The sequence below is a fragment of the Sminthopsis crassicaudata genome, chromosome 1, assembly GCF_048593235.1.
Source record: "Sminthopsis crassicaudata isolate SCR6 chromosome 1, ASM4859323v1, whole genome shotgun sequence".
Lineage (NCBI taxonomy): Eukaryota > Metazoa > Chordata > Mammalia > Dasyuromorphia > Dasyuridae > Sminthopsis > Sminthopsis crassicaudata.
The window spans coordinates 8,432,887-8,460,041 of NC_133617.1; the positions used below are offsets into that span (position 1 = coordinate 8,432,887).

The window sequence follows — 27,155 nt, forward strand, 5'->3', positions numbered from 1 at the left end:
TTTCAAGGATGTCTTCTCTTGGTGATTATTTGTGCGTTTCTTTTCTGGTCAAGCATTAACTCAGAGGCTTGTCATGAAGTAAGTCCTGAGAGAAAACGCGGAGCTCAAGCAGCTGTCTGCCTCCACGCCGCCATGTTGGCCGGAAGTCACGAGACCCGCTCTGAGGTGCCCATGTTAGCAACCATAAATGCTGGCTAAGGGTACTCAGCTGCTTTATATTTCAGAGGACTCATGTTCACCCCAATTAGCTTGGAATGGGCATCCCTGTGCCCGTGGTCCCTCCTTCTTACATCAAAGTAGGAACGTAGCTTACTCCCCCTAAGTCACCAGGGCAGGGGACCAGGGATCAATCACATAAGGGCGGGGGCTTTGGGAATCGAGTCTGCAGGCGTGTGAGGGAAGCCAAGGGGAAGACGCCGGGAACTCTGGGGGTTAGAAGAGGGGAGTGACTCGGCCCCAGACGTTCCCATGGATGGCAGCCCTCCCAGCTCACAAAGGGAAGTTTGTCTACTGGCGGGGACCCTTAAAAGGGCCTTGACTGAAGAAGACCTTATCAGGTAAGGTCGTGAAATCTGGCTGGGGAGCCCAATGAACGCCCGCGCCCCGTTCATCCTGCCACGTGGCCTGATGCTCGGAAATGGCCCCGTCCAGTAAAGGCACAGAAGCAGATCGAGGCCGGGTCCTAGAAATGCAATAAAGACCTCCTAGACAATTTTTTTATTTCATCGGTGAACTGAATGGTTTGAAAAAGCCCCCCAGCAATCCATGCCCTTTCCCTCTTCAGAACTGGTTCTAACCCTCCTGCCTCTGGAAGCCCGCTCTGGGGCTTGGGGCGTGCTGGTCCCTGCCCCTCAGGGTCAGAGCGCTTGTCCTCAGGAGGCCAAGGGGCCCCTGGCTCTGCCAATTACGCCTGACCACCCCGTCCAGAAGCCTCCGCTGCCCGGAGACCGCGACTGAGCCCGAGGCCACCAGCCTGCCCACGAGCCTGGAAGCCACAGGCAGGAGGGAAGTCTATCTACAAAGTTTAAAATCTCTTTTTAAAAAACCCTTCCTTTGTACACCTTGCCACTTAGTCCGGGCGCTTTCTCAAAGAGCTCGCGGGGCCCGGCTGGTTGGAGTGCCGTGGCCTTGCCGTGGGCAGAGGTGAGGGCCGGAGGGGGGCATCCAGTTCTCCGGCCGAGGCGTTCTCCCTTCCCGAGGCCCCGCCATCTCTCCTAAAATCCCAGAGGGGATCCCTCCCCAGGCTCAGTCCTCGCTGGAGTTGTCGAACTCCTCCCAGTCAGACACGCTCATCACCTCCGAGGCCAGGTCGGGGTCCCGCTGGCCCCGCTCGGGGTGCCAGCTGGGGGTGCGCCGGGCCGGGTCTGTGAGCAGCGACCTGGGCAGAGTGAGCACACAGGCCGCCAGGCCCGAGATGGCGTTCTCCAGCTGCGGCCCTTCCTCCCAGCAGTCTTTCTCTACGTCATAGATGTGGACGTAGCTCATGCGGCTGCCACGGTTGTGGGAGCGGCCCCCCAAGACGTAGATCTTATTGTCGAGGACGGCGATCCCCGGCTCCCCATGCCCGGCGGGCAGGGGGCAGACTGCCGTCCACTGCCTGGTGCTCGGGCTGTAGTATACAACCTGCAAAAGAAAAGGCAAGTGCCGGGTAAAGGGAGGCAGGGAGGCCGAGAGAAAGGTGCTGGGGACCACAGGGCACAGCTGTCAAGCCCGTAGCCCCAGGGGGACCCCAGGGCAAGGGACGGGCTGGTCCCTAAGCAGGACCCCCAGCCCAGGATGACCCTGCCCATCTCTGATTCCCCGATTCCCCATCAGAGCTCCTCACTGAAGACTCCCAGGTGGTTCCCCAACAACCCTGAGGGCAGAAACCAGACACCCCCAATTCTGTAACGCCCGCACAGTGCCGGGTACACCGGGCACTGGACTCCTTCCCATTGGGCTCCTTGAAAGAGTCATTAACCGGAGGGAGAGGGGGAGGGAAACAACTTGTCGCCCCACGAGAGAGGGGCCCAAATGGAGCTAGCTTCTGCACCTTCCCGAGTGTCTAATTCAGGGCTCGGCACACAGTAGGTGCTCAATTAATGTCTCACACAACTGAGTTGTTCGATTGGAAATAAACAGCACGAGACTTTGGAGTCGGGCTGCCTGTTTTGGCTTTAGGCCAGCGGCAGACCTCCCCTGCCCCCCGGGTGGCCAGGGCCCCATCGAGCACAAAGACGGGGATCCCCGGCCAGGGAGAGCCAACTCAGCCGGGCCCCTCCCTCTCACCTGGTGGACATCTCTCCGGTAGCCCGAGTCATTGTTGCTGCCGCCGATCACGTAGAGCTTGCCCAGCAGGGTGGCCATGCCGTGCCAGGCGCGCCGGACGGGGCCGTCGGCCAGCGCCTCCCAGCAGTTGGCGTCCGGGTCGTAGCGGTGCAGCTCCTTCAGGTAGTCCTCGCCTCGCCGGCCGCAGGTGATGTACATCTTCCCGTCCAGAGTGGCCCCTGCGTGGGCGTACACCTGCACAGAGACGGGCGGCGGCCGGGTCAGACAAGCGGGGGCGGGCACGCGGCGGGCAGGGGCCCGGTCCTCGCCCTTACTAGCTAGGAAATGGAGGAGGGCACGGTGGTGACCGGCCTTCAAACTCGGCCTTCCGTCTGCGCCCAGCAGAGTCCCGTCCCGGGTTGGGTTCAGCCTGTCCCGCTCCAGAAGGGCAGAGGTGGCTTCCCCACTCATCCTCCCAGGCCCTGGCACGCCTCCGGGGGCACTGACTGACGAGGCGCTTCTCATGGGCCAGGCTCACATACCTGGCTCTCACTACAGACTGAATCCCTGGGGTTCTGCCCGTGCCCAGAGCTCGCCAGCCTCATGGGCAAGGTGCGTAGTGAGCCGGGCAGGCCACTAGAGGGCAGGGGTTAATCCCTTATGGACCAGTGAGCCTGCCCTTCCCAGACAGTGGGGGCGGGCATGGGAGGTCCACATGGGAAAACCCGCCTGGTGCCTTGTTCCTCTGGGTGGAGCTAAGCCAGAGCGTGGCGTGAGGAGGTAGTGGCCGGCCCGGCGCAGCGGCCATGCTGACCCAGAGCTGGGACGTGACCGGCCGCCCGCGGCCCAGAGTCGCCCCTCAGAATCCCCGCCAATCCTCGGGTTTCAAGGCCCAGCCAGCTCTGAGCTGCTGGGATGTAGGGGGTCCCCCCAGGCCTGCGAGGCCTCCTCTTCCTCCCTTCCTTTCCCAGATGAACCCGAAAGGCAGAGAGTACACCGGTCAGGATGGCAGGCCACACTATCGCCATCGTGGGCTTTAGAGGCAGCGGGCAGCTGGGCAGCAATCCTGGCACCCTGCCCAAGTCCCACGGCTCAAGCTGGGCCCCAGGAGCATGGAAGGGGTCCGGCCAAAAAAACCCTCGCTACCGTCTCATACAAGTCCGGTCAGACACCGGGGAGAAGCCCAGCCTACCCTGTGACCCCATTTGACAGACATGGAAACTGAGGAACAGAACTCTTCAAATCACCAAAACAGGAGTCTCAACCCCCGCTGGAACCTGCTACTCTAAAGATCCGTTCCAGGGCCCAAGACTCCTCCTCTGCAAAACGAAGAGACTCCAATGAGGGTCCCTCCTGTCTGACTCCAGAGGATCCGCTGAAGAAACTTCCCATTCAAAAGGGGCCATTTTAGGAAGTGTGCTGCCATTTTCCCTTCCAATGAGCAGAAGTCTTAAGTCATTGAGTCGTTAAACAGATTTTTCCTCCCAAAGAGAAGAAACCGAAAAAAGGCTGTTCTGGGAACTGGGAAACCTGGGTGGGAATCCCGGCTAGCGCTCAGGAGCGCTGTTACACCGAGCGAGAATCCCACCCTCTCCGAGCCCCGGCCGGAAAACACGGACACGGGAGCGCGGCAAAGAAAGGCCTCTGGAGGCCCCGCAGAGCCGCCGGACCGAGGGCAGCCAGAGCACTGGCTGCGGCCCACCGGCCCAAGGGTGCAGACCTTCCCGGGAAAGGGGGGCGGGGAAGGACTTCAACCACACCGGGAGTGCGCACGAGAGGGCACCCAAGGGCAGGGGGAGGGCCTGTGACTCCGGGAAAGTACTTAAGCCTGGTCTGTCTCAGTTCCTCAGTTGCAAAAGGCCATGAGGAAGGAAATGGTGAGCCTCCAATGGGTCAGAGTCAGATTCTCAGAGCCAGAGACAGGCAAAAAGTGAGAAAGAGAGAGGCACAGAGATAGGACAGGGAGACAGAAACCGAGACAGAGAGAGAGAGACAGAGACAGAGAAACAGAAACAGAGACAGAGAGAGAGAGACAGAGACAGAGACAGAGAGACAGAAACAGAGACAGAGACAGAGAGAGAGAGAGACAGAGACAGAGACAGAGAGACAGAGAGAGAGAGAAAGAGACAGAGACAGAGACAGAGAGACAGACAGACACAAAGACAGGCAGAGAGACGGGCAGAAAGAGTAGTGAGAAAGAGGCAGAGATTGGAGACAGAGAGAGACAGACACAAAGACAGGCAGAGAGACAGAGATGAGAGAGACAGAGACAGAGACAGAGAGACAGAGACAGAGAAACAGAAACAGAGACAGAGAGAGAGAGACAGAGACAGAGAAACAGAAACAGAGAGAGAGAGACAGAGACAGAGACAGAGAGACAGAAACAGAGACAGAGACAGAGAGAGAGAGAGACAGAGACAGAGACAGAGAGAGAGAGACAGAGACAGAGACAGAGAGACAGAGAGAGAGAGAAAGAGACAGAGACAGAGACAGAGAGACAGACAGACACAAAGACAGGCAGAGAGATGGGTAGAAAGAGTAGTGAGAAAGAAGCAGAGATTGGAGACAGAGACAGAGACAGAGAGACAGAAACAGAGACAGAGACAGAGAGACAGAGACAGAGAAACAGAGACAGAGAGACAGAGACAGAGAGACAGAGACAGAGAGACAGAGACGCACACAGAGAGACAGGAAAAAGAGAAGTGAGAAAGAGGCAGAAAGAGAGGCGAGAGACAGGGAGCAGGGACAGACAGAGCTCGTGTGTCTCAGGCCCAGTCTCCGGCTTCCACAGCTCCAAGCTAGTCTCAATGACACAGATTTAACAAACACGTATATAGTTTGTATACATGGATCCTTTCCTTTTTAAAAAAGATCTCTGGATTTACAAAAATATTTATAGCCGCTGCTTTAAAAAATTAGGAGTCGTTTTTTATTTTTCCAAATACATGCAAAGGTAGTTTCCACCTTCACCCTTGCAAAACCTTGTTCCAAATGTTTTGTCCCTTTCTTCCCCCGTCCTCTCCCTTGGACAGCGAGGAATCCAATATGGATTAAACTCGAGAAACTCTTCTAAAGATAGTTCCACATTTATCGCTGCACAAGAAAAACCACCCCAAAGAGGGGGGAAAACGAGAGAGAAACGAACAAGCGGACAACAACAAAAAAGGGTGACGGCACTACGTTGCGAACCAGTTCCCACAGTTCTCTCGGGCTACAGACCGCTCTTTCCACACCAAGTCTACTGGAGCTGCCTTCATCACCTGGATATTGAAGAGAGCCGTGTCCATCCAAATTGATCACCGCGTAATCCTGTTGCCGTGTACAGCGATCTCCCGGTCCTGCTCGTTTCACTGCGCATCAGTTCCTGTGAGTCTCTCCAGGCTTTCCTGAAATCCTCCTGCTGCTCGTTTCTTACAGAACAATCATATTCCATAATATTCACCTCCCACAGCTTATTCAGCCAGTGCCCGGCTGATGGCATCCCCCCAGTCGCCGGTCCCTCGCCACTACGAGAAGGGCTGTGGAGCCGCCCGTTTTCTGGGCAAAAAACTCCAAAGAGAGGGGACGCTCATCAACTGGGAAATGGCTAAACAAGTCACGTGGCGGGGACGTGATAGAAAATTTTGTGTTATGAGAAACGACAGAGGGACGGGTTTCAGCAAAAAGAACTGACGAGCAGAACCGGAGAAGCCCGTGCGCGTAACAGCAATACCGTCAGATAATCGGCTGGGAATGACCCGGCTCTTCCGAGGCAGTTCTGGAGAACTCATTGTGCAAAACGGGGGCAGCTCCAGAGAGGAAACTGGAGTCGGACAACAGACTGACACCCTTTTGTAGCCCCCTTCATTTCTCTGGCTTTTTCCCCCCACAACATGGCTAAGGTGGGAAACGGTTGGCGTGACTTCCATTGTGCTCCCCGTTCAATATGGGCGGGAAGGAGTGGAGAGATTTTGGAACTGAAAATAAAGATGACGCATTTTACCAAAGATTTTTGTGCGGCGAATGAGTAACTAGGCTTGCAGCTAGAAAGAACCTTATCGGGGGGCAAAGGCAGCCCCCCAGCTAGAGAAGCTTGATAAAAAGCCATTTCCGGCCAAGGCAGGGGAGGGAAGGAGCGATCACGTGAATAACCGCCAGCCCCGCGCGGGTCAAACGGTGAGAAAGAGAAGCGGGACATCCCATGTCTGCAAAGGCGCGCTGGCTCTGAGTGGGACGGGGCTCAAATGCCAAACGGGGGATTGGTTCTGTGACCCAGGGCGGCCAGAAGCCTCGGAGTTTGGGCCGGGTACGCGCCCAGCAGGCCCTGTGCTTTGGGGGAACGAAGGCCCCAGAGGCAGGGACATGGGAGACCCGACGAGGGACTCCCGGGAGCTGAGGAAGAAGCCGGGTGATACCGAGGGGATGACGGGCAGCCCAGAAGCAGGCTCCGGACAAGGCTAAGGTGTCTCGGGGCACCTGCTCTGAGTGTCCCGTGGACACCTGGGACTGTGGCGTGGTCCAGGGCTATGGCGGGCCTTGGGACTGCGCCGGGTCTGGAGAAAAGAGGGCCCCGAGCAGAGCTCAAGGCCATGGCCCATTGTGGGGGTGCCCAGAGCCGAGGAGAGTGGGGCCATGAAGAAAGAGCACCCCGCAAAGGGCCCCCCACACCGTGCTCCTCAATTCTGACCTGGGGGCAGAGGGTGCCTCCCAAGTCATCCAGCGGGGTAAAAAAGGAGACGGCACCTAGGGGGTGCCAGAGGGCCAGGCCTGGAGTCAGGACGATGCTTGATTCCAAGTTCAAATCCAGCCTCAGACACTTCCTAGCTGTAGGACCGGGGGCCGGGCCTGTGGCTTCAGTCTGCCTCAGTTTCCCCAACTTTCCCTCCTCCCCAGAGCTGAGGCCTGATGAGATCCCATTTGTAAAGGACTGAGCACACCATCCCCCCCCCCCACAGAAGGGGCTTCCTCGGCCCCTTGGTCTCCAGCTCATCCCGCGGATGAGGAAACTGAGGCAAACAGGGCGAAGGGACTGGCCCAGGTCCCAGAGTCCCGCAGACGGGGCCCGGCATTCTAGCCCCGAAGCCCCACCGCCTGTCACCGTCCACGCTGACGCCCCGAGCCGGTCTCAAGCAGGTCCCCGGGCCTCGGACCCCTAGGCCGGGGGGGGCGGGGCCCCTGCTGTGTCGGTACCACGGGTCGGGCCCCGGCCCGGCGGCCCCTCACCTCTCTCTTGAGCGGCGCCACATAGTCCCAGGCGTTGGTGTCGGGGTCGTAGCGCTCCACCTCCTTCAGGTCCGCGTGGTAGTCCCGCCCGGCCACGGCGTAGATGTACTTGCCCAGGACGCAGACGCAGAGGTCGGCGTGCTCCTGCTGCAGGGACTGAATCTGAAACCACCTGTTGTGCCTCGGGTCGTACCTGGGACAAGGAGCAGGCCGGGGCTGGGACCTCTCGGGGTCGCGGCGGCTCAGGGCCGTCCCCTCAGACGGGAGCCATCCCCCCCCGCCACCGGCTGTTGGTAAAGCCTGGGGAAGAAGCGCCCCCCCATCCCGCCCCGAGACCCCCCGGCACCGGCTCTGTGTCTCCGTGGGGCGCCCAGGAGGGGCTTCGTGGATGTTGGGTCACGTGCGGGCCCTTCCGCCCAGGCCGCTCACCCCGAGCTCAGGCCCCCAAACCAGCCCGGAGGCCTTTATTGAGCAGCCAGGGGAGCCGGCAAGGAGGCGCCCTAGGAGAAAGCCCTGAAAGGGGCTGGCGTGGGGTGGGAGCCGGAGGCCGTGAGCCAAGCCGGGCACCGTGCCAGGCAGCAGGGGGGGCAAGAAATGGGAGGAGGGACAGGGTCCAACTGGCAGAACCCTCAATCGTGCAGACCTGGGGGGGGAGGGCAGGAGGCACCAACAGGGAGGTCTGGAGGGAAAGGGGGCCGGCTCCGCGTTGGACACCCCAAGTATGAGGCGTCCCCAGGGCCCCCCCAAGCAGCAGAGCCCAGAGAGGGGGCGGGGGCCACATGCCCCCCCTTCCCAGCGACGACCCCGGAGGCCCCTGTGTGCCAGCCAGCGCAGTCAGAGGTGCCCCCGGGGTGCGGCCACGGGGCCCTCCCATCAGTGAGGGAGGGTGGGCTTCCCTTGGGGAGCCTTCTCCGGCCCTGCCCCCCCTCCCTGATTCCCCTTCTCCAGGTTAAAGGTCACTGCCCGCCCTGAGGCCTGGCCTGGAGACCCCTGACCGGGGCCACCGCAGGCGCAACCGGCTCCTCCTCTGTGGGTGCCCCACCCCAGCACGGGGCCTTAGCCCGCTGTAGCCTCAGTTTCCTCATCTGTACGGCTCCGGCACAAGGGTGCCCGCCTCACGGCGCCGTGGCAGAGGGCGCGCTGGGAAGCTTCCTGCTCTGCTCTTAGAGGCTGCGGGCGCCACCTTCCTGCCCCGCCCCCGAGGGCGTGAGGTCCACAGCACGCTGGGACCGCCGGGACCGCCGGCCCTCGAGGGTCCCGGCTCCGCCCCAGAGGCCAGTGTCAGCACCCACGGGGAAGGTGAAAGACGGGTCCGACCGTGTCCCCGGACGCCGGGGGCCACGTCAGCTGTCTGCCGGGCCCCCCACGCCTCCGAGGCCCCTTCCGACCCCGCAAACGCGTGTGACGCGGGGACCCGAGGGAGGAAGGGGGCTCGGCAAAGGGCCGGGTGGGCGGCCGACGTGAGGCCCCCGCACCGAGGGGTCCGGCCCTCCCGCCCTCGGGGCCCCCCACCTACCTCCAGCAGCGGGACTCGGCGCGGAAGCCGCGCACGTTGTTGTCCCCGCCGATCAGGTAGACGAAGTTGTGCAGCACGGCCACGCCCTGGTTGGACATGCGGGGCGCCAGGGCGGCGGTGAAGTGCCGCCACTCCCCCAGCGAGGGGTGCAGGTACTTGGCCTGGTCGCTGAGCACGGTGGAGGGCGTGGAGTGCATGCCCCCGAAGCCCACGACGCAGCGGAACTCGGAGCGCAGGGCCGTGTGCGAGCTCTGCAGGCTGGGCTGCAGGCTCTCGTGGCGGTGGTAGCGCAGGGCGCCGGCCACCGTGTCGCGCAGCGGGCAGGGGCTCAGCTTGTCGTGCAGCCTCTGCAGCAGCTGCAGCTCCATGAGGGGGAAGCGCACGGTCTCCAGCAGCTTGGGCGGCTCGAGCAGCGACACCTGGTCGGCCTCGATCTGCTCGGGCGTGTAGTGGTAGAGCAGCGCCCCCTCGTACACCTCGTTCTCGCAGCTCACCTCCAGCCGGTCGCTGCTCAGCAGCGCGTACACCTTCTCGAGCGGCAGCTGCCGGTACTTGTCCGTGCGGCAGAAGGCCACAAAGTTCCTGAGGATGTAGGAGTCCAGCTGCTCCGTGAGCCGGCCCAGCTCGAAGAGGTCGGCCAGCTTGTACACGTCCAGGATGTTCTCCTCGTCCACCCAGGACATGAGGAAGTCGCAGCAGAAGTGGATGATCTCGGGGATCTGGGGGGGCGACAGGGGCTCGCTGAGGGGGCCGCCCGCGGCGGGGGGTGGGCCGGGCGGCCGGAGCCCCACGCCGCCTCCCTGGACCACACGCCCCGCACTTCATCGGGAGAAGCGCCGTTTCCCGTTCTTCATCGCAAAGACCGCCGGGGGCGCGCCGGGGCCCCCTTCGGCCCGAGCCGCTGCCCCTCGTGTATGAAGCCGCGGGGGGAGCAGAGGGGGCCGGGAGGCCGGAGACCAGAAGGAGCTGGGCACGAGCCCGGGGGCAACTCGGCAGACCGGCTCAGCGCAGCACGGAGGCCACGCGGCTGCACGTCAAGCCCAGGGTCGTTCCTTCTGGATGCCACGTGCGGCGCTACTGGCAAAAGGGCAGGGACCAAACACACCAGAGAAAGGGCTCGGGGTGAAGGCGGGTGCCCCGGGGGGCTGGAAGACTCCCTGCCCCCGTGTGCCCCTCCCCGTCTCACCTGGAGTTGGCAGGCAGCCACCAAGGTCTCCTGGACGTTGTGCAGACTGAGTTCCAGCTCAGAAGTGTAAATGAAGTTGAGAATCTGGCACATGGCATTGTAGGACACGCCGTGGATCAGGACCTCCTCCTGCTCCATCTCCCGCAGTCCCCCTGCAAACATCCCCCTGCCAAAGGAAGGCACAGGGGGAGGGAGCTCAGGCCCACATCCTCCCTCTCCTCGCCGGCTGGCGTCCCAGACGCCCGGCTTCGGCCGCTCCCGTCTCTCTCGGCCGCCATCTGCGATCCCCGCCCCCGCTGCGCCCCACAGGCCCCTGAGGGGGAAGGGAACGAGCACGTATGGACCCCAGCACTGAACTCCCCAGAGGCCGTCTCGCTGGAGGAGGAAATGGGGGCAGAGAGGCTCAGTCCGGTGCTGGAGGCCGCAAAGCCAGGACTCAGTGTGGATTTGAGCCTCGTGCCCCGCACCGCCTCCTACGTTCGGACGCCGCCCACTTGGGGGGTCCCGGAGACTCGCAGAAAATCTGAATACGGGCGAGCGCGCGCAGGCAGCGGGCCGAGGCGGGAATCAGCCTGGGGAGCGGGGGCCGAAAGCCACCCCCGCTGCCCTGTCACAGGCCACTTTTCTTTTGGAGGCCGTGGCCAGATCCCCGGCCTCCGTCCCAGACACCGAGGCCCAGCCAGAGGCTCTAGAAGTCCCCTCGGGTTCCCAGTAGAGCCTCTCATAAGAAGCCAGGGCCCCCCGGCACACAGAAGGGTGGGCTCTCCCCGAGGCCGCTGGCCAGATCCCCTTCTCTCCGCTAGCGCCCCCCCAAGGCCGTCGTGTGCCATACACACAGCCAGCAAGTCCTCCGGGGGGTCACTGCTCCGCTCAAGCACCTGGGGGAGCTCCCTAGCGCCACCAGGATCAACAGACCCTCCAAGCTTTGCCCCTTCCTCCTCCCTGGCTCCGTCTGTGGAGCCTCAGCCCCGGCTGTCCTCCGGGCCGGACCGCGTTCCCTCAGACCCCCCCGCTCTTCGGGGCTCCAGGAAGCCCCGCCTGACCCCGGGTTCCAGGCTCTCTCTTCGAAGGTGGCCCCGAGAACGGCGCCTCGGTGACTGGCCCTGAGAGGGGCCGACTGGTCAGACTTCGGGCGGCTCCCTTCTTTTTGGTCTCCTCTCTGTCCTCCGTTCTATCCTCTCGGGAACTAAGCGCCCGCTCCGTCAGACGGCTCTGCCAAAGGAGGCTTCCTTTCTCCGTGTACAACCCAGATCCGTCCCTCCAGGGAAGGACACGGGCCCCGAGGGCGCCGCGGATGGAGCGTCACGTGACGGGCCAGGACGCCCAGGCCGGAGGCCGGCTTCACAGAAGCGGAGCCGGAGTCTGTGTTTGGCCAAACCTCTGGCAGCGCCGCCGGGTCACCGGGAGGAGACGCGGAGGGCCCAAGCCGAGGCTGTCACGTGGCAGGTGCTAGATCTGGCGACCGGCTGCCACGGGGGGGGGGGAGGGGGGGTCAGGAAGGCCAGCCCGGGAGCTGCACAAATTCTCCGGCCTCCCTCTCTCCTCCGGGGTCACGGAATCCGGCGCAAGACAGAAGTCGGGAGGCGGGAGGTGACCCGAGGTGTCCCTGCCGCCTAACCGAGCTCTAGCTTCCCAGAGCCCTAACGCAGCAACAGGCTGGGGGCCTGTCAATCCCCTTAACCCGGTTTAATCCGCCTGGCTTAGCGGGCCCGGCCGTGCCCACGCTGCGGCTCCTGGGGGCACCGGGGAGAGGTGGGGGACAGACGGGCACTAACGGTGGGTGAGAAGCCCTCCCCCCGAAGGGCTGGTGCCCTGAGCACCCCATGCATCCCGGCCCCCAGGTGGTGCAGCAGAGTGCTCCAGCTAACAATCTCTCTCAGGCTCAGTTTCCCCATCCGCAGAAGGGACAAAGGGGGCAAAGAGTAATGACTTTCAGAGTCGAAGGCAAGTCTGGAAGGGGCAGGTCTGAGGGAGTTCGGTTCTGGGCGGGTTCAGTTTTAAGATGCCCCCGGGCTAGCGAGCCCACCTGAAGCGTCTAGAAGGCGACTGAAGCTTGGGGCCAAGAAGGGCGGAGGGGGACACGCCAGGGGGACAGCCTGGGGAGCGTGCCAAAGAGGGGGCGCCGAAGACAGGCACCCAGGCCCGCTCCCGTGAGGGAGCACGGTCCACGGGATGAGCTGGCCAAAGGGCGAGCAGAAAAGCTGCCCAGGCTTAGAGGGTCAGCAGGACGGGCAAGGGTCAGGAGGGCAAAGCTCGGAGAGAGAACAGTCTCAGCTGCATGAGGAGCCGGGAGGCAGAGCACGCAGGAGCGGGAGGGGGCGAGCGGGAGGGGGCGAGAGGGAGGGGGGCGAGCGGGAGGGGGCGAGCGGGCGGTCTACAGAAGCAGCTCGGTCAGGGAGCATGCGGATAAAGGGCAGAGGTAGGGGGCGGCTGGCACTGCCAGGATCTAAGTGGGGTCCAATGGGGTGTGTCCGAATACGGTGGGGAAAGAACAGCAGCCGGGGCGAGGGGCAACGTGAGAGACAGCCAGAGCCAGAGCGGAGAGACAGGGCCGACTGAGGAACCGTCTGCTGCAGAAGACGCAGGAGGCGGGATCGGGGTCCCTGCAGGAGGACTGGCCGGGCCAGGGGAAGGGAGAAAGGAGAGAGCAGGAGGAGATGGGGCAAGGGGCACAAAGAGGCAGCTTTCAGAGAAAGAAGCAGAGCTGTCAGCGTGTTCCGAATCACTAAGTCTGTGCTTCAGCGGTTGGGATCGTGTCCGACTCTCAGGATCCCCTCTCGGGCTTTTTTGGAAGAGATGCGGGACCTTCTCTGGCTCATTTTATGGAGGAGGAAACTGAGGCCCACGGGGTGAAGTGACTTACCCAGGCCCAGCCAGCTAGAAAGGGCCCGAGATGGGATTTGAACTCAGGAAGATGAGCCTTCCTGACTCTGGGCCTGAAGCTCTGAGCGCCATGGCCCCCAGCTGCCCCATCAGTAATCAGAGAATGGCAAAGATGGCAGAACGCTGACCGGCGCTGGAGGGGGACGAGAGGATGCCCAGTGGTGAAAGGCAACGTGGGACAGCGTGCAGGAAGCCGGCAGTCCTGCTCCTAGGTCTGCGCCCCACAGCTCAGAAAGGAAAAATACAAAAACACGTCCAGCAGCTTTTTGTGGCGGCAAGGAGTTGGAAGCGAGGGACGCCCCTCGATGGGGGAACGGCTTCACGGGAGGGACGACCGTTGGGCTGCACCGGATGACGACTGGGAGGGTTTCGGAAGGAGCGGGGCAGATCTGTGTGAACTGCAGCAGAACCAGGAGAACGCCGCACGCTGCGGCAGCAGAACCGCAACACGCATGGCCTGCGAAAGGCTTGGGACCGTGGCTCCACGTGACGGCCCGGCGCCTTTCCAAAGGCTTCCCGAGGGGAGCCGCGGCCTCCTCCGGGGAAAGAGCCGCGGCCTCCTCCGGGGAAAGAGCCGCGGCCTCCTCCGGGGAAAGAGCCGCGGCCTCGACTTTTTTGCCTTTTTTGGCGGCGAGGGCTGACGTGGAAATGTGCTTTGCAGACTATGCAATCCGTAATGGGTTTGGGGGAAGTTTTTGCCTTTTCCTTATATGAGGGAGGGAGAAAGGGGAGGAAATCTGGGATGTAAAAAAAGCTTAAGTGCTTAGAAAAAGAAGCAACTTTGAGACAAAGGGGCTGAGAGAGGAGGGACCTGACAGCAAATGGACACAATTCTCTCAGGAAGGAATCCTGAGGGGAAGGATGAGGAACTCTGCAGGGCAGACGAGGCTGGGCCCGTGTCTGCGGGGAATGAGCTGGGAAGCGATCAGAAGCTCTGCCCCGTGGCAGGGAGGGCCCGGCGGAGGCCGGCTACCGCGAGGCTGAGGTGCAGTCAGTCAGCACAGCGGTGGGCCTTCCTCTAGCGATGACCAGTGGCTCCTGAATGAGGGCAGAGGAAGAGGATGGTGGGAGTGACGCAGAAAGAGGCAAGGGCCCGGAGAGCCCAGGACACGGGGGAACGGCCGACCACGGCACTGAGGGTCAAGTCAGAGCAAGGTGCAGAGGGACAGGGCATGGAAAGCACCGACGGGAGCCAAGTCGAAGCGCGCCGCGGGCACCGGGGAGTGCCAGAGGGCATCTAGGTGAACCATAAGATCTCCCAGCACAAACGTGGCTGTGGAGGAAAGGAAGATGTGGGACCGGAGCTGCAAGAGGGCCGGGGAGTCAGTCTGCCCCGCCATTCGGGTTTGGACGGGAAACCTGGGCTGGGAGGACTTCAAGAAGGAGGAGTCTTAAGGGAGAACCTGGAAGTGCCAGGGGAGCGAGGACTCCCTGGAAGGGAGGGAGGGAACCACTGGTCACTCCAGGTATTCAAGTGGGGTCGGAGGGCCCCTTGTAAGGGGAGATGCTGCTTGGGGCTCCTCCTCCAGGACATTCAAGGTCCCTGGGACCTCTGGAACGGGGCAAGGTCGGAGGCAGAGCAAGACTGGGCTGGAATCCTGCACGGGGGAGAAGCTGCACCAAATGTCCCACCGACTCGCTTAGTCCAAAGTCAGAAAGGACGGAGGCAGGGAGAGAGGGAAGGAGGGGGAACGGAGGGAGGGAGAGAAGGAGGGGGAATGGAGAGAGAAAGGGAGGGGGAACAGAGGGAGAGAGAGAAGGAGGGGGGAATGGAGGGAGGGAGGGAAGGAGGGGGAATGGAGGGAGGGAGGGGGAATGGAGGGAGAGAGAGGAGGAGGGGGGAATGGAGGGAGGGAGGGAGGGGGAACAGAGGGAGAGAGAGAAGGCGGAAGGAAAAAAGGGAGGGAGGGAGGGAGGAAACAAACTCACCGGAAGTAGTCACAGGAAGCAGCCAGGAGGATCCGATGAGCTTCTATTTGTTTGCCTTCCACCACCAAGACAACATCAAACAGAATGCCGCTGTCCCGAAGGGCCAGGAGCCCGCTGAGCAGGGACTGGGAATGCTGGGCACTGCGGTAGGTGTTGCTGTTGCAGTGCTGAGCCATGGGCTCGGGGGCCACCTGGTCTTCTGCCATCCCGGGCAGGGTGGCGTCAGCCAGCTAGGAGAGCAGAGAACAGGACAGATGAGGGCACGGAGCCCCGCCTGGCAGTCCGGTCTCCTCAGGACCAGCTTCCGCTTGGGGCTCCCCACCTTTTCTGGCCCCTGTAGCCCTTGGCTTTCAGTAACCTTTCCCATGGCCCCATTCAATGGGAAGGAAAGCCCAGCATTTACCACACCCGTGGGCCTAAGAAATAAAATAAAGAGATAGGTCCCCCCTATCTGATAAATCAATCAGATGATGGGCATTTATTAAGTGTTTACAATACCCTGGGCCCTGGGGATACAAAGAGACAGAAAAAACCGCCTCTGTTCTCAAGCAAGGACAGTGTAACGGGGAGGCAACATCTGGGACAAGATCCACGTGAAAGAAGCACGACTCAGAGCAGCCAGAGCGAGCGGGAAGCCGCGTGGCAGCCAAGCCCTGCCGCGAAGCTGAAATTCTCAGAGGTGGAGGGAGCGAGAAAATGAAGTAGGGCACACTCCGGGGCCGCCAAAGGGGCGGGACTACGGGGTGCGGGAGCAGCACCGGTGGGGCAGGAGGACGGAGCCAGAGAGGGCGGGAATGGGTGGCACGGGTAGAAAACCTAGAAAGAAACAAGGCTCCAGGCTGGGAAAAGTTTTTAATGCCAACCGAGAGAGAAGATTTGATTCTGGGGGCTCAAAGGCCGGGGGAAGGGGGGAGGGAGAGAGAAAAGAGAGACAATGAGAGAGAAGAGAAAGATGAGGAAGAAACAGAAAATAAGAGATAGGAGAGAGAGAGAGATAGGAAGAAGAGAAAAAAAGAAAAAGAAGAAAAGAAGGAAGAGGGAAAAGAGGAAGAAGAGGAAAAAATGAGAAGGAGAAGAGGAGGAAGGAAAGGAGGAAGAGGAAGAAGAGAAAAAAATGAGAAGAGGAGGAGGAAGAAAAGGAGGAAGAGGAAAAGGAGAGACAGAGAAAGGTAAGCCAAGAGAAAGGAGAGAATGTTTGGGGGTCGGGGCCTGACATGACAATCCCCTTAAGAATACACGGGAGAATTTTGCCAGGAATTCAATGTGCAGCATCATGCTCTCCCCTTGGCAGAAAATCAGGACATCTGTTTGCCCGTCTCCGACTGTTTCTTCTCCCACCCTGCCCGAGTCCTCTATCTCCCCCGGAGTGGAAGCCCACCACGCTCAGAGTTCTGCTCTGCTCGGGAGCGCCAACCTCGGGCCCCGCTCCCAACATTGGGGGTTGGGTTAGCCCACTTAAGCCTCATTCAATAGGCCGAGCCTGGCCTGCCTCAGCCCTGCCTCCAGCAGGAAGGATTACAGGCCCAAGGTCCGGTTATCTAGGATCAAGAATCGCTAACATTGGTTACGACAGTTTGGGGGGTTTGCAGAAGGATCTACGAGAAAGAAATTCGTTTTTTAACATCGCTGCGAGCGTGGGTCAGGCGTCCCTGTGCCCGTTCTGCAGCAGATGCCTAGGGCCAGCTCCCCAAGGGGCAGAGGGAGTCGTGGGCAGCAAGCTCTCCTCCACCTCCTTCCCAGACCTAGCTCCCAATGGAGTCCGTGGGAAACGAGCTTTCCTCTGAAGTTTCATCTCCTCTTCCTCTCTTCCTTCTCCCCTCCTACTCACCATGCCCTCCTCGAGCTAACGCAATCTGTGACTAAAAATACCAACCTCCTCCCCAAGCGCTTCCATCCACATCTCTGATCTCCTCCCAAGTGAAGACAAGCTCTCGCACAGGGGCTGGCACACAGTAGGTATTCTATAAATGCAGCTTCCCTTCCTTTCCCCACCTAGACTACCGACTTCTCGCGGTTATCCTAGAGATCCAATTCACAATGGCGGTCACCGCTTTGTAAGCCATAATGCACTGCCCCAAAAGAAGCTTTTATTAACCCAGTCAGTTCTTCCGCCTCCCGAACCCGGGGGGCTCTGACAGCCAAGGGAGATTCCGGGCCTGCAGGGGAGTTTCTAAAGTGGTCAAGAAGCCCTGAAAACCCTCCCGAAGCCAAGCGTCCAGGTTCCAGAGGAGCTCTGCTGCTGCCAGATTCAAAAGGGGGCCGACCCTGGAGCCTCCCAGGGCGTGAGAAGTCAGAGGAGTCAAGGCTGAGGCTGGCAGCGGCCTCCGAAGGCCCCTCACCTTACAGATAAGGGCTGGAAGGACTTGCTCGAAGGCACTGCGGCAGGAAGCGGCTGTCAATCAAGGCTTCTCGCTCCAGACCTCAATGTCACATGGCCAACTGTGGGGCCCCTACATCAGCTGCCTGCTAGAGGCTCGGAATAAAGACCCAGGCCCCTTCTTCCGATCGCTCAACGTCTAGTCAAAGAATATAAATCAGTTTAATCACAATTCTCTCTTAAGTCTAGGCAGGCCGGCCTAGGAGATCGGCTGATTTGCCCTCAAGATCTAGAAGACCAAATCCTAAGGTGGCTTCGGACCCCAATGCAGCGTGGGGGGAGCAGTGAAACCGGTGCAACCGTCCTGGAGAACAATGCGAAGTGAGACCCGAAGAGTATAAAACCGCATGCCCTTTGACCCAGCACTCCCACTACTGAGTCTAGATCCCCAAAAGATCCAAGGGAAAGGTCCCAGTCGTAAAACAATATTTATAGGGCAATTTTTGTCTAGGCAAAGAACTGGAAACTGACGTGGGCATGATGATTTCGGAAAAGCCTGGGAAGACGCGGATCGGCTGACGCGGATCGGCTGACGCGGAGCAAGGCGAGCACTACCTGGAGCGATGCTGTCCAAAGACTGACTCGAACTGACCTAGCCGTTGCTCAAGGCAATGATCCAAGCTGCCTCCAAAGAACTTAGGTTATCACGTCTGGAGAGAGAAGGTGTCGGAATGCAGATGGAAGCATCGTTTCTGCCCTTTCGTCATAACCTGTTCTCGCCTCGGGGGTTGGTTTGGATTTTTTTGCCCCGTAGCTAACATGGAAATGTTTTGTGTGATTTGACATGTATAACTGATATCACATTTCTTATCTTCAAGAGGGCTGGGATGGGAAAAAGAACAGAGGATTCAGAACACAGAAAATAGATATAAATTGTAATGTTCTCTGAGAGCAGGTCTCTTGGGGAGCTTCTGGAGGCAGCCTTCGTTTCTGTTCAGTTCCATTATCCCAAATGAGCCAGGAGTTAGAGTCCAGCTCTTTTATTGTCTCTCCAAAGCCCTGAATCTTTTCCTGGGCCCGGTTGGCTTTAGTAGAGGCCTGTCTCTCTCCTGGATTCCAAGAGCTCCCTCCGAATCTCTCCAGCCCGCTTCAGCCTCTCGTCCTCCCAATGTCTCCAGCACGAAGGATGACGTGGGAATGAATCTTGACTCTGAACCTCCCAAAGTCCCCCCGAAGTTCTGAGAGCTCCTCCTCATGTGCTGAGTATACACCAATCATTCTATCACAAGGAAACCATTCCTTGTTGTAGGATTAAATCAATGCTAAACTAGATTTAACCACCGTCTCAGTGCCTCGTTCTGGCCCAACATCTCCTTGTAGGATCAGTTCAACCACGTTAAATTAGATAATTATTGTCTCTATTCATTCCAGTGACTTAGCACCTTGTAAGAATCCTAACAATATGCTGAGTGAAATGAGCAGAACTAGGGGATCTCTAAACACCTCAACAATGACACTGTACGAGGATGCATTCTGATGGAAGTGGGTATCTTCAACATAGAGAAGAGCCAATCCAATTCCAATTGATCAATGATGGACAGAATCAGCTACACCAGAAAAGGAACACTGGGAAATGAGTGTAAACTGTGAGCATTGGTTTTTTTTTTGTTTGTTTTGTTTTGTTTTTCTTCCCAGGTTATCTTTACCTTCCGAATCCAATTCTTCCTTTGCAACAACAACAAAATTCGGTTCTGCACATATATATTGTACCTAGGATATACTATAACATATTTAATATGTATGGGAATGCCTGCCATCTAGGGGAGGGGGTGGAGGGAAGGAGGGGAAAAACTCGGAACAGAAGGGAGTACAAGGGATAATGGTGTAAAAAATTACCTATGCACATGTACTGTCAAAGAAAATGTTATAATTATAAAAATTAATTAAAAAAAACAAGAATCCTAACAATAAATGAATGTTAAAAAGAATAATTTTTGTAGGTTCTCTAGTCTAATAAAATCACAGATTCAAGTCCAGGTTTTTAAAAATTTATCTTGAAATAATATCACTTCCGAAACACCCTCAAAAGTCGGCGCTAACACTGTCTGCTACTACAACTCGGAGCCGGGCTGGCCTCCACAGCCTGGGCCTTCTTTCCTCCCATTTCAGAGGGACAGAGTCCTTTTTCTCTCCTTCCTTACAAAGCTGTAAGGAAGCCTCCAACATGCCCCACAACCACTCTCACCCGCTCTCCCGGCCTAGACCACTGGCTCCGGCTCTCCGTCCAAAACTTGCTGCGGCCTCCTCTCCCCTAACCCCCAATTTTCTTCCAGCTGCTGTCTTCCCTCCATCCCCAAGCAGGCCCAGGCTGTCTTCCTCCTTTTCTCAGCCAGCTCCACCAACAGCTCTCCCCTCCACGGCCTCCCCAACCTGCTGCAGGGGCTGCTCTCCTGGCTCCCCACCACTGTTGCCCTTTCTTTTCCCAGCCTGGGCCTCAGGTCTGTGTCTCTCTGAGGTCACCGACTTCCTTCTCCTTGCCCTCCTCTCTAGAAGGTGGCGTTTCCCGCATGTCAGCTCCTAGCCCCCGGAGCTCTCTCAGCCAGGCCCCCCGCCGCACGGCCCCCGTATATACCCACATTTCATAATCTCACTCCTGGCCTGACCACTCGCTGGCGGCAGCTGCTGCCTGGAGCCTCCCGGCGGGCCGGCCTCATGCCCACGTATCTCACCAGTGAGCGCTTCAGACGCCCCAGGTGACGAAAACCAAGCTCACCCAACTCTTGACTTATACCGAAGTCTGCCGGCCCCCAGAGCTGGACTCTCCGGGCACCCGAGTCTAATTAACCAACTCCTAGGGCGTGTCAGCCTAGAGCTGCCAGATTCAGAGCTCCCATCAGGCCCCACTTGGGCCTTCGAGGGCTGACGCTGACGACCAACTGAACTCCTTCACTGGGCCTTCGAGGTCTCCCCCCGGCTCCCTTTGCAGCCTTCTCCCGGCCTGGGCCAGCAGGGAGCTTGCCTCCCCCTCTCTGGTCCTGCCCCCTGACCCCCTCCAAGGCTTGGAGAGCTACCGGCCCTCCCGGAAAGCTGCTCCCACAACTGCAGCCCGGCAAGCGCTCTCCTTCCTTTCACTCAGCGCATGCTCGGGACTTTCTAAACTTCCCCTGGGGTTACCTGCTCAACCGTAGGGTGGGCTCCGGAGGCAACATTTACATCCTCTACTTGCCCGGGATCTGCCGGGTTACAGAACGGATAAACGTGATACAAATCGGATTTCGGCCCTCCCCAAGAAGACGGCTCCGGAACCTTAGTCCTGCTTCGTCTTTCCTTGTCCCTGGAATCCCTCACCCCGTAATGCCCGGTCAGTATTTCAGGATAAAGTGCCACCTCCTCCCCCACCCACCGGGGGAGCTGTCCCTCCCCCATACTCTGGTACATGGTTCAACAAGCTCTTACTGAGGGCCTACTGTCTGATAGCCTTGTGCTCTTTCCTGGGGATCCAGAGACCGCTCCCACAGCCCCCCTCTAACTGCCACCCCAGACGTCTCCAGCTCCACACGCCCCGACGAGAATTCATCATTTCCCGGACTAAACGCTCCCCCCATTCCAACCTCCCTATTCCTGACAAGGATCTCCCCAGGTTCCCAGTCACTGAAGCTTACCTCATGCTACCCTTGACCTTTTACTCACCCCACACATCCCATCCACTGCAAAGGTCACGTCTACCTTCCCTGGACCCGAGCAGCCGCGGGCCCTCCTCATCTTTCATCTGGACGGCCGCTCTCCCTGCCTCAAGGCCCTACGCTCTGACCCACCTCGGCCACTCCACCGCCGGGTCCAGGGGCCCCTGTTCCCTCGGGGCCAAAATCCAAATCCTTGCTCTGGCATCCAGAGCGCGTCCCCAGCCCCCTTCCTTCCACGGGCCTCCCACCCGGAGGCATCTGGGCCGGCTGTCCCCCACACCCGGGACGCTCCCTCCCTGGCTTCCAGCCCCACTCTCCGCCAGGAGACCTTTCCAGGTGCCCCGGCTGCTAGCTCAGCCTCCCTCTCTACTCTGCAGAGATGTTCTATGCACCCAGCGTTTTAAAATTAAGTTTTATTTAAGATCTGCCTCCCCTTCCCCTGGATGAGAAGGCAAAAACAAACAAAATCCTGTGTGGCAAGTACAGGGAAACATTTCCAACTGGCTGTGCCCGGAAAAGTACCCCCGACCTGCCCCGAGAGCACCCCCTCCTCGGGACGCAGGCAGATGACCCGGCTCCTCTCAGCAGTACGGTGAGGCGAGAATGCTCTCCCCTCAGAAAAGGAAGAAGGCGGCCTCCTGGTCCTGCTCCCTTCCGCGGCATCGCTTCATCAGGGGCTTCCCAGGTTTCTCTTCAGCCTTTCTCACGCGCAGGAGACGTTCCCTGGTTATCCCCCCGCGGTCTTCCTTAGTCTGGGCTTTGCCTCGGTGTCCCTGGCACTCGGCGCGGGGGCGGGCACACAGGTGCACCTTACAGACATCTAAGGGAGCGCCCCTTCCCGCTCTACCTCCCACAATAGCGCTAAGACATTCTATGGCTCCCCAAGCACCTTGGTAAGGCTCTTTCCATTGGACAAGCTACCGGGTCTTCTGGATGACATCACTAGCCCAACTCTTATCTCAAGAAGCCTAAGGGCAAGCACGGGAGCCTGAAACTTGGAAGATTTCAGTTCCCTCTAGCGCCTGGCGGAGACACTTCCGGGGGATCTGGGTTTCGGAGACTACTCGGGCGAGGCGAGGTCAGGGACGGCCGGCCCCCCGCGGCACGCGGACATCTCCCGCTCACCCCCAAACACCCTGGGCGAGACTGGGCGAGGCAGGGAAAGAAAGGCCGCGAAGGGCCTCACTGGAGAGAGCAGGCCGCGGCCGACGCGGGCTTCGTGGGCTCGCCCACGACGGGGGCTCCTGGCTCCGACGTCTGGCGCCCCCCGACCCCACTCCCCACCCTAGGCCTGAGAAACCAGCTGAACCCACGGTTCATCCCTGGGCTGCCTGGACCCACTGGCCCCCAGGACTTGGCCGGAGCCCGGCCTCGGGCAAGCAGTGGCGGAAATCCTCTGCCGACTGGCTCTTCACTCCCTTATTGCTACCCCTGAAGAGGGGTCTCATTGTTTCCCATTTCTGACACTTCCATGGCTCCTGTGGGGAAGGATGCTGGGCAGCTCTTGGGCCCCCTCCATATTCTTCTCTGCCTGAGCCCCTCCCAGCTGCCCAGCCAGACCCTTCTTTCTCCAGAACATCCTGAAGACCACCTCGTGTCATGGAAGCGCCCCCCCCCTGGAACCAGAGGTGTCCCGCCGCTCCCCCGACGAGAAGTGCTGCTCTTCAAGGCCCCCGAGGGAGCTTTCCAGAATGGAGGCCACACTTGCCGGAAGCATTGCGCTCCCAAGGTTCTGGGGTTCAGGGTCCGAGCAGAGAGGGGGGAGGGCGGGGGCGGATCCCGTCTGTCCGGGCCCGCGGACGGCAGTGGGGCGGGGATGACGGGCCCTTACCCAGAGGACCCAGGGCTGGGAGATGCTGTCCCTCCGGGTTCTTGGACCTTTCTGACAGTTGGTGGCAGTTGGTGGCGAGGAGGAGGAGGACAGGCCCCTTCTCCCGAGGCCTCTTCCCTTCAGCCCGGCTCAGGGGCCGGGCCACACGGGCCTCTTTCAGTTGGGGAGGGGGCTCTGCCATCTCCTGGGCGCTGGGTTCAGGTCCTGGCTCGTCAAGACTAGAGGATTCCTTTTCCGGCTGAGTTAAGCTGAGCTCCCGAGTTCCTTCCAAACTTGGAAATCCCGGGGCTAACCAGGGGCGGGTCAAAAGGGGAAGTGGCGAAACCCCTTGTGATAACGGACACAACGGCCTGCGCTGGGAACGTGCCCTGGGTCTCGGCCCCGGACAGACTGTCGGAGGCCGCGCTAACCGGCCTCGGTCATTCCTAGTTATCTGTGCGACAAATCCCGTGCCTCAGTTTCCCCAGCGCCTCCCTGCAAGGCTGCTGTGAGGATCAAATGAGAGCAAACATGCAAAGTCCTTCACAAAGCTGCAGGCTCATAGCCAGGGCTGGGAAAGCCGGGCCGCGACCTTCCGGACCTGGTGCCCCCCGGCCCCCGCCCCGCACCTCGCAGCCTCCCCAGTGCCCCCCTCGCACATCACAGGCCCTCCCCTCATCCCAAATCTGCTTCCTGCTGCCCCGCCCACGGCCTCCCTCGGCCTCCCCCAGCCCGGCCACTGCCTCTGGTCCCAGGCTGGAAAACCTCCGGAACCCTTGGCCAAAGTCAGAGCCAGGGAGGAGGCCGCCCGGGGGGAGGGGGAGATGGAGCCTCCCAACGGGGCACAGCTCACCCGCCCGATGGGAGCCAGCAAGCTGGGGGGGCTGAAGCCCCACACCTGGCGCCCCAAAGCAACCAGAGGGGTGAAGGCGAGGACCAGGGAAGAAAACAGGGCGCTGGGTGCAGAAGGGAGCCTTGGGCCCTCTCAGAGAGCCTGTCTTCCTGCAGAAGGGGATGGGGAGCACCCAGGCTCCTGCCGAGGGGATGGGGAGCACCCAGGCTCCTGCCGAGGGGATGGGGAGCACCCAGGCTCCTGCCGAGGGGATGGGGAGCACCCAGGCTCATGCCCCAGGGCATAGGGAGCACCCAGGCTCCTGTGGAGGGGATGGGGAGCACCCAGGCTCCTGCCGAGGGGATGGGGAGCACCCAGACTCCTGCAGGAGGGGATGGGGAGCACCCAGGCTGCTGCCAAGGGCATAGGGAGCACCCAGGCTCCTGCAGGAGGGGATGGGGAGCACCCAGGCTCCTGCCCGAGGGCATGGGGAGCATCCAGGCTCCTGCAGGAGGGGATGGGGAGCACCCAGGCTCCTGCCTCAGAGCATAGGGAGCCCCCAGGCTCCTGCCCCAGGGCATAGGGAGCACCCAGGCTCCTGCCCGAGGGCATAGGGAGCACTCAGGCTCCTGCCGAGGGGATGGGGCGCACCCAGGCTCCTGCCGGAGGGCATAGGGAGCACCCAGGCTCCTGCCGAGGGGATGGGGAGCACTCAGGCTCCTGCCGAGGGGATGTGGAACACCCAGGCTCCTGCCGAGGGCATGGGGAGCACCCAGGCTCCTGCCCGAGGGGATGGGGAGCACCCAGGCTCCTGCCCGAGGGCATAGGGAGCCCCCAGGCTGCTGCCGAGGGCATGGGGAGCACCCAGGCTGCTGCCGAGGGCATGGGGAGCACCCAGGCTCCTGCAGGAGGGGATGGGGAGCACCCAGGCTCCTGCCCGAGGGGCATGGGGAGCATCCAGGCTCCTGCAGGAGGGGATGGGGAGCACCCAGGCTCCTGCCTCAGAGCATAGGGAGCCCCCAGGCTCCTGCCCCAGGGCATAGGGAGCACCCAGGCTCCTGCCCGAGGGCATAGGGAGCACCCAGGCTCCTGCCCGAGGGCATAGGGAGCACCCAGGCTGCTGCCGAGGGCATGGGGAGCACCCAGGCTCCTGCCTCAGAGCATAGGGAGCACCCAGGCTCCTGCCCGAGGGCATAGGGAGCACCCAGGCTCCTGCAGGAGGGGATGGGGAGCACCCAGGCTCCTGCCCGAGGGCATGGGGAGCATCCAGGCTCCTGCAGGAGGGGATGGGGAGCACCCAGGCTCCTGCCTCAGAGCATAGGGAGCCCCCAGGCTCCTGCCCCAGGGCATAGGGAGCACCCAGGCTCCTGCCCGAGGGCATAGGGAGCACCCAGGCTCCTGCCCGAGGGCATAGGGAGCACCCAGGCTGCTGCCGAGGGCATGGGGAGCACCCAGGCTCCTGCCTCAGAGCATAGGGAGCACCCAGGCTCCTGCCCCAGGGCATAGGGAGCACCCAGGCTCCTGCTCGAGGGCATAGGGAGCACCCAGGCTCCTGCCCGAGGGCATAGGGAGCACCCAGGCTGCTGCCGAGGGCATGGGGAGCACCCAGGCTCCTGCAGGAGGGGATGGGGAGCACCCAGGCTCCTGCCGAGGGCATGGGGAGCCCCCAGGCTCCTGCCCCAGGGCATGGGGAGCACCCAGGCTGCTGCCGAGGGCATAGGGAGCACCCCTCCCGCTCACTTCTCCAGGAGGGAGCCCTGAGCTGAAGGGGTCACCCCTCCTCCCCACGTGGCTGCCGGCCGGTCTCCAGCTGGCTCTGGGGCGGCGCTCGCCCCTCCCCCTCACTCCCTCCCACCCTCAGCCGCACACAGCAGGCGCATACTAAGTCCTCCTGACACGGTGAGTGACGGCGCGGCGGGGGCGGGCCCGGAGTCCGGGGCTGGACCACAGGTGGCCGGGCCGCGGCGCTGCCGGACCGCAGCAGAGGCCGCCCGCGGGGAGGAGCCGCCGCCGCTGCCCGGGACCCGGGAAGCACGGAGGCCGGAGAGGCCGTGACCCCCCAAGGTCACGGAGGAGGGGGAGGGCGCCGGGGCGGGGTCGGAAGTCCGCGGGCGCGCCCCCGCCGCCGCCGGCCCGGCCCAGCAGCCGCCCGCCATTCATTAGGCGCCTGCTGTGTGCCGGCCTGAGGCAGCCCCCCGCCCCCTCCTCTCTCGCCGGGGGCCCGGGAGGGCGGGGGGAGGGGCGGGGCGCCCCGCCTCGGCCTTCTCGGCGCCCGGCCGGGCTCCCACTCACCGCCGGGCTCCGGCTCCGCTCCCTCCTCGCTCCGCCCGGGCCGAAGCCGCCTCCTCAGCCCGAGCTGCGAAGACGCGACGCCGCCGCCGCCGCCACCTCTGCTGCCTCTGCCTCCTCGGGGGCGGGGCCGAGCGGGGGCGGGGCGCGGCGCGCACGTGACCGGGACTGCCCCCGTCGCGCACGCGCCCAGAGCCCGCGGCTCCCCCAGTGGGGGGGGGGGGGGGCGGGCCGGGAGCAGAAGGGGGAGAAGAGGGGGAGGGAGGAGGGAGAGGGAGGAGGGGGAGGTGAGAAAGGAGGAAAAGAGGGAGAAAGGGAGGGAAAGAGGGAGGGGGAGAGGAAGAAGGGAGCGCGAGAAAGAGAAAGAAGAGGGGAGAGAGGAAGAGGGAGGGAGGGAGGGAGCGGAGGAAAAGAAAGGATTGAGAAGAAGGGGGAAGGGCGGGAGGAAGGAAAACCCGGAGGAGACGGGGAGCTCCGAAGTTGGGGGAGCACTGCCCCACCGCCGGGATGAGGGCGGCAGCGCCGGCCCCCCCCCAGTTCCCGCGGGATCCCGCCTCCTTAGAAGAGGCGGCCGAGGGGGTGGGGGTGAGGGCGCTATTGCATTTGACACCTGTATGCTCACGCTCCTGCCAGCTGGGGGGCTGGAGGTTGTCAAAGGTCCGCGGAAAATGACCCGCGTTTATGTTTTGAAAATAAAACGTTTCCACAAGAAACCAGACGCAGTGGGGGGGGGGCGGGGAGGAGGGGGGGAGGAGCCTGTTTCCTCGAGGACTGGGGGGTCCCCAAGAACGGGGAAGGAAGGAGGCGGAGGCGGCGGCCGGCGGAGCTGTCCAGCCTGGCCACCCTTCTCTTCCTCCCGGATTCTTGGCCACAGGGTCTCCAATTAAAAATTCCCGCAGAAAACAGGCATGTGCGCGGTGCTCGCCTGGGAGATGCAGAAAGAAAACGGAGCGGCGTTTCAGCTCCAAGGGTCCGCAAGGGAGGGGGGGGGAGTCAGAAACCCGAACTCAAAGCCTCGAAGAATCACTTCCCCTCCTCCTTTGTAGAATACGCAAGCCAGCTGGATCAGGTAAAAAAGTCACCGGGAAACATTTCATAAAATAAATAAACTGAGAGTCCGGCCCAGGTAACGTTGAAGCCCACAGCGCCTCCCTCCAGGGAATCCGCCCAGCTCTGTCCTCCAGCCTGGAGGCCCGGAGGCCAGGAGGCCCGGAGGCCCGGAGGCCCAGAGACCCAGAGGCCCGGAGGCCCAGAGACCCAG

At 61.4% G+C, this 27,155-nt stretch overlaps 1 protein-coding gene across 2 annotated transcripts; it reads right to left on the minus strand.

Moving 5' to 3' along the window:
- Positions 1 to 702: 702 nt before the first annotated feature.
- On the minus strand, positions 703 to 26,021 carry KLHL22 (kelch like family member 22). 2 transcript variants are annotated; one of them, XM_074291986.1, is made up of 8 exons: positions 25,898 to 26,021; positions 17,303 to 17,479; positions 14,964 to 15,193; positions 10,152 to 10,317; positions 8,966 to 9,684; positions 7,450 to 7,642; positions 2,269 to 2,502; positions 703 to 1,623 (listed from the first exon to the last, which is right to left on the minus strand). In XM_074291986.1, exons 3-8 carry the CDS (start codon positions 15,167 to 15,169, stop codon positions 1,246 to 1,248), a joined length of 1,896 nt encoding a protein of 631 aa, XP_074148087.1. In that variant the 5' UTR covers positions 15,170 to 15,193; positions 17,303 to 17,479; positions 25,898 to 26,021; the 3' UTR covers positions 703 to 1,245. The 2 variants fall into 2 exon arrangements, with proteins under 2 accessions (XP_074148087.1, XP_074148078.1); XM_074291977.1 differs by lacking the exon at positions 17,303 to 17,479.
- Positions 26,022 to 27,155: the final 1,134 nt, after the last annotated feature.

Excerpts from the sequence above, each read along its gene's own strand:
- KLHL22 (XM_074291977.1), bottom strand. The coding sequence starts at position 15,169 with ATGGCAGAAGACCAGGTGGCCCCCGAGCCCATGGCTCAGCACTGCAAC. Across the intron at positions 9,685-10,151 it reads TGGCTGCCTGCCAACTCCAG|ATCCCCGAGATCATCCACTT; the intron begins GTGAGACGGGGA and ends TCGCCCCCCCAG. Across the intron at positions 1,624-2,268 it reads ACCGGAGAGATGTCCACCAG|GTTGTATACTACAGCCCGAG; the intron begins GTGAGAGGGAGG and ends TTTCTTTTGCAG.